At 35.8% G+C, this 11186-nt stretch overlaps 1 protein-coding gene across 1 annotated transcript; it reads left to right on the top strand.

Annotated features, from left to right (window-relative positions):
- The first annotated feature begins 7738 nt into the window (after positions 1-7738).
- LOC113094801 (40S ribosomal protein S10) lies at positions 7739-10516 on the top strand. The gene is made up of 6 exons (XM_026260456.1): positions 7739-7829; positions 8900-9049; positions 9136-9310; positions 10110-10187; positions 10273-10328; positions 10439-10516. Exons 2-6 carry the CDS (start codon positions 8900-8902, stop codon positions 10478-10480), a joined length of 501 nt encoding a protein of 166 aa, XP_026116241.1. The 5' UTR covers positions 7739-7829; the 3' UTR covers positions 10481-10516.
- Positions 10517-11186: the final 670 nt, after the last annotated feature.

The raw sequence follows: 11186 nt of genomic DNA, 5'->3' as shown, positions 1-11186 counted from the left end.
TACTGTACAGTTTAGTGCATACTAGTAATAGTAAGTCAAGCCACGCAGCCAGACACCAACATCATTAATGTCCCAAAAAGTAGGTGAGAGAATATTTCAAAATAAGAGAATAGAAAAAAATAAAAGCTGTTCAGCCGACAGAGGACTGGATCTTACCCCCCACAGGAACCAGTCAATCCCATTGATCAGGGCAGACTGAGACCAGCAGATATCAATAGCTGAGATTATAACTAAACGGCTAATGATAGCAGAGCTTGCTATAAGCTAGGCTATTGCTCATGCAATGAGGGATAATGGTTTAAACAAACCCATAACTTTAACCATTTCAAATGGTTCTGTAAATTGCGTTAATGTCCTGTACTGTTTGTGCTACAGACACTAATGATGCCTCAGATCATATGGTTTGTTTGCTGTGAAATGTGCTTTTTAAATCAGACCCCACAGCAACACTCTAGAACACAGAAGCAACCACATAGCAATGCCCTAGCTAAAGTACTAAAATCACTTAAATTAAAACTGTATAGAAATGCTTAATAATAAATCAAAACCCAACAAAAATAACAAAAGCAAGAAACTACACCCTTGCAAACACCTGGAACATCAAAGCAGTCACATAGCGACACCCTAGCAATGATAAAAACACCCTAGTAAGCTGAAATAAATAAGTTAAAATGACTAAATCAGAAATAAATAAAAAAATAATAATTGTAAATAACATAAATTACTTTAAACAACAATATAGACATTAAAAATTAATAGAAATGACACAACAACACAAAACAATGACTAAAACTTTAAATAAAAATCAAATGAAAAAAAAGAAAGCTCATACAAATATATAATAAATAATATATAATTACGTATAGTATATTATTAAACTTAAAATTACACTGCCAGAAAATGTAAAAATTGTGTGTGTGTGTGTGTGTGTGTGTGTGTGTGTGTGTGTGTTTGTGTGTGTGTGTGTGTGTGTGTAGCAAGGCTATAGTGTTCTGTTCTATTCTGCAGTGTGATTATACTGAACCTCAGAGTTTGATGGGTATCTCTCTCGTCTTTAGCCTGCTCAGAACCTCAAGTCAGGTTAATAGCATTGGCTAATTTTACAGAAGATGAGCCTCAAAGATTCACTCTGCTAATGCCTTTCCAATTTCACATGAGTTCAAACCCAGTTCACACTGACAATGGCCTTTTCTTCATCTTCACAAGTCCAATTTTCTCCACGACCCAAAGGAAAATTCAAAGGGTGCCCTTCTATTCTGTGCCTAAATAACTATATTAATGTTCAGGCTGTGCCTCAGCATGAAACCCAATCTAAGAAACTAATGAAAGCCACATAAATGAACCATAACGACTAAAATGAGCAGTCAGCAGCTACCAACAAATAAGTTTTTAGGCCATTACATTATTTCAAAGTTTCTGTGCATATAATAGACCCTTACATGCCTCTCTCATCCTCATGCTTGTGCCTCTAAACACAATAAAAATAAATATCTACCACACATTGCTTGGCTCCTGTTCAGTGCATTCAAGTGTGAAATACGGAGTCTGAGGCAGCACAGAGCATCAATTACCAACACTGCATTCACACACACACACACACACACACACACACGGTCACCTATCCATAATGTTGCTTTTACCACTGAAAATGTCATCTTATCTGAATCAGGAGAGAAATATGCATAGATCAAGCATTGTTCACATGCCAAAACAGTTCTTAAAAAATACGTCTGTGGATGTTAATGTGAGAGGACAACAGGGGATGGAAGCATCATTATGGATTATGAACTCATGTTTTAGCCAAAAGCAACAGATTAATGTTAAAAACATCAGTTTTCACTTCTCAAGATGTTAAGTGATGGTCTGGAGTCATGTGGAATGGATTACTTGTGGATTATCTTTTGGACTCTCATTCTGACGGCACCCATTCACTGCAGATGATCCATGAGTGAGCAAGTGATGTAATGCTACATTTCTCTAAATCTGTTCTGAACTACATCTTGGATTGCCTGAGGGTTATGACATATGAACTAATTTTCAATTTTGGGTCAAATATTCCATTAAAGAATGACAAAAGCATTGACACTCTTAAATATGAGTGTAAGCAAAGACGTAAAAAAAATGCCACTTTAGCACACATTTTCATGTCCAGGTAATGCATATGCATGATCAGTAAGCTAATTGGCTTTTTTAGCTAAAAGGCAAAATTAACATTCCCATAGCAGCCATGAAAGTTATATTATTTATGCAAGACAATTGCAATAGATTATGAATTTGTTCATTCATGCATTTGGCAAAGATGGTTTAAATCAGGTTTTGGAGTATGTTCAATCAGCGTTTTTTTTTTTTTTTAGATACTATTAGTCTTTATTCATATTTTAGCTTTTATAAGTATATTTTCAGTTTTTATTTTCATTAAAATTTTATCTATATTTATTTTAGCTTTATTTCAGTCAATCATTAATCGTTTCAGTGAACAATAACAGTACAGCCAAGTATGAGCAATAACAGCAATTCCTGCCAGTAATAAACACCTCTGATTAATGGAAATCAAGAGATATGTTAGTGTTAGTGAAATACAAAAGCTCCACAGCTGTGTTTGGATTTGAACATCACAGGTGATGCTTTGTGTAGAAATAGAGTCATAAACTGAGAGTGATTCACCGAATACTCAAGAGAGCGATGCACACTCCCTTTATCTCTCTCGTGCATGTGTGTCTTAATGTGTTGGATGGATTGCATAACTGTTAACAACAATGACAGTCACACCCTGGAAAAGCACCACCACTGAGGCTCTGAAATACAACTGAACAAAAAACACTTAAAAATAAAGGATTCAAAAGGGGGTTTTCACTGGAGGAAGTGCTATTATGAATATGGAACCATATTTTGGCCAGAAGCAATGGTTTAAAGTTAAAAATGCCTTAATGGATTTGTTTCTTACAAACATGCAGTGTGGGTTACTTGTGGATTTTTGTAATGTTTATATCAGCTGTTTGGACTCTCATTCTGACGGCACCCATTTACTGCAAAGCATCAATTGCTAAGCAACTGATGTAATGCTACATTTTTCCAAATCTGTTCCTATGGGTTATTCCTTTAAGAGACTGAATTATACAAGATTTTCTCTCAACCTTGGCCAGTTTTCTCAGTAAAAAGATGTCTAGGAGAAACAATAGAGTTTTTATAGAGATCTCATTCATGTGGGGTGGGGTTGTGGAAATATTTAACGAACTGCACTAAGCAATAAGTAAGCTCTTACTCCCATATATTTTTAGCATTCGTGAGGCACAAGTTAACATCTTCAGAGGCGTTTAGAAACTGAGAAACGGATAATTTATATCGGATCGTTGCAGACTTGCTGCTTGGCAATGTTCAAAGCATAAATCTTGCATCTCTCCTGAGCATCTCTTTGGTGTCTTCTTCTCTCAAGCATTTAGTCTCAATCGATACGTCTCACCATCCACCTCTTCAGTTAGTTTCTCTCTATCTCTGTCCATCTCACAGACAGACAGAAACTTGGGCAAGACTGCAGAGAGAGATCAATGCAGGTAGAAGAGCCTCTGAGTGGATTTGCACATGTTCGTGTGGTAAGGCAAGGTCACAGCGCAGCTGATATCCACACCGGCTCAGACACACATGAGAATCTGTCAAGAAGCAAGCCAGCCTCCTGGTAATATGACCTGGAGAGCTGCAGCAGCTGAAATCATGTTGCATGGATTTCCTATGGCTTCAGAGAACAGCGTAATCTATCCTATAAAATACCTCGTACAGACCTGGACTCATAAAATGCTCTCTACATGCTCTTCACAATAGCTCAGGTTCAAATTCAATCATATTTCTTTCTAGAAAATTCATTTTCTGTTTAGTCCTACACACTCTAAATAAAAATATCAGAAAGATCAAAATCTACATTTTAAAAAGTCCTATACTGAAACCACATACTGATTTGAATCATATAAATAATAACAAAGGAATAGCACATACTTTTATTTTATAAATATAATAATAAATGAATTGTATTTATAACAAACCAAATAACAGAAATAAACTACCAAATTAATTTTATAAATAAAATGCTAAATAAATGTATTAATAATACAAAATTGCTTTTTACTACTAAAATAAAAAATTCATTTATTAATAAAATACTAAAGTGAGTAATGAGGTGCTAGACCATGAACTTTCCTTGCATGATAAAAAACAGAAGATTCATTTTGGGTTATGCAACCAAGCATTATTCATCATTCAGAATGGAACAGTAGTGTGCATAGACTGAACAGCATGCTGTGATATATTAGGCTAAAGGAATTTCAGCAGAGTTTGAAACTGAAGAATACCTTGTGATGCACTGAGAGTTTTACACACCACTGATATGTGTTCAGACTGCAAGGACCTTGTATTGTACCTTCAGTTAAAAGCCTCTAAGGACATGCTCTCCTTGGCTTTAGTCACCATCTGAAGCCACAAGAGCCTGAAAGACAGATTCAGAACGAGATTTCAACAGCATAGCATCAGGGTTAATGAGTCCTCCAACACAATCCAGTTAAAGAGCTAGAGTATACTTTATGGCTTTGACTTCATCAGGTGAAATGATTGGGGGAGGGGGGGGGTTACATTTAAAAGTTGCAATTACCTTTTTTGTTTTTTATTCTGTGGTGAAAACAAGCTTCCATACAACTGAGAAGAAAAAACAGATATAACGAATAAAAAAATAAATAGGTTTTGATACATTTATGGTAGGAAATTTACAAAATATCTTCATTGAACATGAACTTTACTTAATATCCTAATAATTTTGGCACAAAAAAACAAATCTGTAATTTTGAACCATACAATGTTTTTTTTGGCTAGTGCTTAAACATATACCCCAGCAACTTAAAACTGCTTTTGTGGTCCAGGGTCATATATATATATATATATATATATATATATATATATATATATATATATATATATATATATATATATATAATAAATGCTAAGCACTACATAGAATCTATAAGAAATGCCAAATTCCCATAAAACTGCACATATATCAGAAGCTTTCCCTGGCAGAACAAATACTAACTGACCCATAGCTATAGAGTTAAGGGAAAATTCAGGACCTTGGACAGTTCAAGACCCTCCGTCGGGAGGATTTCACCTTTGACTTCAAAGACATCTGGTGTCTGTGAACCAGCACTTCACTTTAGACACACACTCACATGCATCTATTTACTGTTGGTGGAGACAGATGGGATCAGCAGTAATATCAAACTAAATGACAACAGAGACATTTACTAATCAAATTACACTGTTGTAATGATTCATCTTCATTATAGCTGCGAGAACTGCTATTGATTTATTAAAGCAGCACTTTTAAGTTTATCATGCAAGAAGACAGTAAAGTATCCTTGGGGAGCAACAGAGATTGCATTTACTAAAATGGTCTGGATCTCAGAATAGAGGACTAGGATAACAATTACCCTAAATTTGCTTCCTAATTCACATGCCACTCCAGTGTACTTAAATAGTCCAAAAACCATACTGCGTTTATTTTCTTTTATTTATTTTTTTATCTGTTAGTACTAATCTTTTTAAAGACAAAAACTGTTAATTAACTAAAAGTTCCTAACTCATTTTAGCAGGATGAATGTTTAAGTCAAATTAATGAGCTATAGCATTCATATATAGCATATGTGCATAACTTTTGAACAGCATATTCTTAAACTAATAAAAAAATAATGAATAAGTACATTCTATAAATATAAAAAAAATCCACTTTTTGTAACATTACTTTAAAATATGCATTGTTGGATAGTATTAATAGTTAGCTTTATAGCTTTTAAGTAGTTTATTTTTTGTTACAAATACGTCAGATTTTGCTAAACGCATGCAAAACAGTATGGTTGTCTATAATGATGCACAAAAGTCTAATTTATTCCTGTAATTCAAGTTCATTCGACACATGCATATTAATTCAGGTGCACACAGCGCTCAGTGTTCAGCACTGCAAAGAACCACAACGTTCTTTAAAATGACTGCGCAAGCGTTTAGAAATAAATGAAATGCCGCAAGAAGACACGTTTGTCTGTATATATCTACACGCAACTTCATTTCTGCAGCTAAATGAGAATAAAACCATGCGTTAAGACATACCAAACACAGATGGACGACAATCCGGCTTCTCTGTGATGCACACGATCCTCCACTCTAGTTAAACACAATAACGGTGAGCCATCTGATTCGGTTTAAGGGAATCGGTTCGCTCGGCGAACTCGTTTTAGCGAATCTGTTCACACTTCATAGAAGCGAACAGTTTCATGTAATCAAGTAAGTATTTCCATACATATTTTGTTGAACATGGATTGCTCATTTATATTGTGTAACCATACATTTTAGTTACAGTGACGCAGTTTACAAAAACATTGTGAAATAGTTCAAGTGAATCGGTTCAAACGAACAATTCATTCGCGAATCGAATATCAGTAAAACAGAAAGTTATCGAATGAATACACAACAGCCAGTGTTGTCCTGTTATCTCAATGATACTGAAGTACCGCTGATAGTAACCAGTTATCAAATCTGCTCCTAAATGTTATATTATATGAAAGGAATTTGCAAAGTCAGTGCGGCACAGGTGGTCCGTGTATGAAAGCAGATGGAGGTGTTGCAATGTTAATTTCTCAGTTTGTTGGCCCAGGTGAAACAACAATCAAAGCTCCTGTATGGTTCATTCCCAAAAATCCACAAGCCTCAGGCACTCAACACATCACCGCCTCACAACATAGATGGAAACAGGAAAACACTGCTTGCTGCCAAACACAAACTGCCAGAGAAATGAGCTGAGCGCTGAAATATTAACAAACACATTTCTTGTTCAAGCATCCACTGAAGAGGTTTAGTTTGGTACTGAATTGTGCAACAGCTATTGAAATGTTCCCAGATCTCATTCCAAAACTGAAACTTCAAGAAACATTTTAAAAGAGTTTAAAACACATAACAGCACACAAACACAAACACACACAACCAAAGAGCCATTAACTCTAAAATCAGGTTTAGAAAACATTTAGGAATAGTAGTCAATACACACTTACTTTGAGTTCATTGCACAGATCCATAAAATGCAATAATTAAGAATAAGAGGTCACATGCCATACATATTCTTCTAAATATGTACACTCAACCTTTACACTAAAATTTCATGCTTCGATTGCTCAGCATTCAACACTGTCCATCCAGAAAAAAAGACTACTGAATGAGTGGCTGTGACTGTATTTGATGTCACAACAGGACTGTATTTATATTCAAAACAGTCAATGTCTGAATCATACTGGTCACTATTTTACATGCAGTTACAATGAATTTTTTAAATACATAGAACATTTACAAAATGTACAGAGAATTTCTGAAAATTCTAGAAAAATTCTAGAATTCAATAAATTATTTGAAAAGGAACGAATAAAATTTTTAAATGTCCTTTTATTTTAATAAGCACGTTTCCCTCTCTCTCTCTCTCTGTATCTCTCTTGCCCTCTTTCACATACACATATATAGTTACATAGTTCCTAGCATGTATATATATATATATATATATATATATATATATATATATATATATATATATATATATGTGTGTGCGCGTGTGTGTGTGTGTGTGTGTTTATTTTATTTGTATTTTTTAATTATTATTTCTTTCAAGCCAAGCAGTGACAAATTAAAAAATACCTCCACGTCACTAGTTGGCGCTGCGCGCTTCACTGTGGCTCTATAAAGCGCAGCGAAATAATACCGGAAGTACAGCTGAGGACGTTCTTTCCGGCTCCGGTCTCTCATCAAGAGTAAAGGTAGGCCGAAATAAGAGCCGAAAATCCGTGCAAAATCTTCATCATCTTACTAGTTTATGTGTTTCTTCAATCAAACCCTGTTTAGATAAATTCCTAATAACAAATATATCCTAGTCTCGAGAAAATATGCAGACGAGAAAGACTAGATATAAGACAGGAAATGCGCTGTGTCGCGAGAGAGCGTTGCGGCTTGAATAAAGTCAGTAAAGTAAAATCAAATAAGAAATTAACATTAAATGAGCTATTTATTGTTGTTCAGGAAAGTAATTTATTAAAGTACAAAAATTTCATTGAAACTGTTATTAATGTATAAACGCGTTAAGCGCGCTGATAAAAATTGCCATGGTTTTTTTCTTGACATAGTACTAGAATGACTAATTTATTAATGTACCATTAATACCATGGTGTTATCATCACTACCGAGAAACTACATCAGCACCTGATGATTCTCAACTATGTAATGAAAGATGCAATCAATGATTTGATGTTGCTGTACCTTATGCAGTATGTGCGAAAAAATTAAATATAACGTTACTGATATTCCCATTTTATTCAGTTTATGTATTTGTATTTATGTATTTAGCAGACGCTTTTATCCAAAGCGACTTACAGTGCATTCAGGCTATCAATTTTTACATATCATGTGTTCCCGGGGAATCGAACCCCCAACCTTGCGCTTGCTTGCTTACACAGTGCTCTACCAGTTGAGCCACAGGAACACTATTCAGTTTATCTATGCATTGCATCTACTTTGCATATTAATGTGTTCTTGGGGACAACTAATGAAAAATAAGTGTCATTATGGGAGTAATAACTCATTAAAAAGCATAACATTTTGAACTATTTGAAAATTAGTCAGATTTAGATAATTACAAAATATAATCATATCCCTAAGAGTGCTAAATGTGATCATTGTCAATTTGATATCTCTGAAAAGCCCTGAATGTGCTCTTTACAGGACATCCAGACTTAAAACTGTGGCGTGTAGGGTCTAACTAAAATATAATGTCCTTTACAGAGGACCGAACTTGAAGATACAAACTTAAATGATTGTATTACTCTTTCTGTAGATGTTGATGCCCAAGAAGAACCGCATTGCTATCTATGAGCTCCTCTTCAAAGAGGGCGTCATGGTGGCCAAAAAAGATGTGCATCTTGCGAAACATCCAGAGCTCGCTGACAAAAATGTACCCAACCTTCACGTGATGAAGGCCATGCAGGTGAGTCCTTTCTGACCGTCATGAACAGCATGCACTTGGACCAGTCAATGATGTGAATGTGTATTAAGATCCCTCTACCTTCACAGTCTCTGAAGTCATGCGGGTATGTTAAAGAGCAGTTTGCTTGGCGCCATTTCTACTGGTACCTGACCAATGAGGGCATCCAGTACCTTCGGGACTTCCTCCACCTGCCGCCAGAGATCGTGCCCGCCACCCTCCGCCGGCAGACACGCCCAGAGACCGCCAGACCCCGTCCCAAGGGTAAGAGCAAAGTCCCTTTCAAGAGAAAGTGTTTACTCTGCACACGTATTTGCAACGCCTCTGGTCCTATCCAAATGAATGGAGTAATCCCGAAGTCTCAAAAACTGTTCGCTGAACTCACAATTAAATTACACGTTTCAGATTAGCAACATAATCTGAAATGAACTGCTCCATGAATGTTGTTCCTCATGCTCAAATAGTGTTTAAAAAAAATCATATTTTTCAGGCTAGACCAGCCAATGTGCATGTGCAGTCATAAACATGAGTCTTGGGTTTCTACAGGAACTGGATCATAAAGTCAGATGCAATGATGCAGTGACTTTAACAGTCAGCCATTGGCTGTTTCATTCAGAAAGCGGGACATAGTGCGTAATATTGCACGTTGCAGTTTCTCCCGTTCATAAGTGATAAGAGTGAACCGTCTTTGTACATCTATAGTTTTTGTTAAGAGGCTCATCGTCCTCTTCTAAAGAGCTTTTCAAAACGAGTCGATCACTGTCATGATTTTCCATGCAACATATTTAGAAGAAAATCCACACAGCTTTTTGTGATGTTCGTACTGAACAACAACAACAAAAAACTTTAAAAGTAGCTCTCATCTCTCATGCTGTAATTTGTATAATCATTATTGAGTTATGGCTTCAGAAGAAATAGGATACAAGTGCTTTTGACTTTTTTTTTCTTCTTTTTTTTTTATGCACGACTGATAAATGGTTGTATATGAATGCAAAATGTCATTCATAATGTGTCAGAGTCCCTTTCAAAGAGCCTGACTAAATCTAAATGTGGTGTTCTGCAGGTCTTGAGGGAGAGAGACCGGCTCGTCTGGCCCGTGGCGAGGGAGACAGAGATGCTTATAGACGATCTGCAGCTCCGCGTACGTATACAATACATCCTCGCTTATTCTTAAATGGCAGCCTCTGTGCGGCATTGTGTTAAACTAAAAACGGTTGATCTCACAGCTGGTGCAGACAAGAAGGCTGAAGCTGGTGCAGGTGCAGCCACTGAATTCCAGTTTGTAAGTACTTCTCTTTAAATGCTATTTTAATTCAATAATTACATTAATCATCCTACTGGGAAAAGAAAATTGTGACGTTTAACATTTGCATTGTGCACTTGTGTTTTCAGAGAGGTGGTTTTGGCCGTGGCCGAGGACAACAGCCACAATAGTTTCCACATTATCTGTACAATAAAGGTTTAAAAGTACTTCTGTGTCCTACTTGTTCATATATTGGTTTCAGGTACTTTTGAATGCATTCACGGTTGTTGCCTTAAACGAGTCATTCGTCCAAAAATTTGAATTTGCTGAAAAACTTGCTGAAGAGTTTAAACTGCTGATAAAAACATCACCATAATCCTTGCAGCTCCAGTTCATGAAATAACATTTTGTAAAGAGAAGAGCTGTGTCCATAAGAAACAAATCCATCATTAAGATGTTTCTATCCTCAAACCTTTGCTTCAGACTGAAATATGAGTCCACTATCCATAATATTACTTGCTTCAGTGTATCAGGATGGAAATCTGCACAGATCAAGCACCATTTACAAAACAAATTTGTGGATTTTGATGTGAGAGACAACAGAATATGGACTTTTTTCCCCCACTGGAGTTAGTCTTATAATGGATTATGGACTTATTTTGGCTTGAAAATATAAATAAATGGGTAATTTGAATGTCTTGATGGATTTGTTTCTTACGAACACAAGCTTTTCGCTTTCCAAGATTATAACTGATTGAATTGAATAGTGTGGATTATTTTATCAAATGTTTTAGCTGTCATTCTGATGGCACCCATTCACTGCAGATAAATAAAATCTAATCTACATTTTGTAAATGTTGAAGTGGAGTAATTTTTCAGCCAATTTTCATTTTTACC

The sequence above is a fragment of the Carassius auratus genome, unplaced genomic scaffold (genome assembly GCF_003368295.1).
Source record: "Carassius auratus strain Wakin unplaced genomic scaffold, ASM336829v1 scaf_tig00215422, whole genome shotgun sequence".
Classification (NCBI taxonomy): Eukaryota; Metazoa; Chordata; class Actinopteri; order Cypriniformes; family Cyprinidae; genus Carassius; species Carassius auratus.
This window is presented reverse-complemented; position numbering and strand designations above follow the sequence as displayed.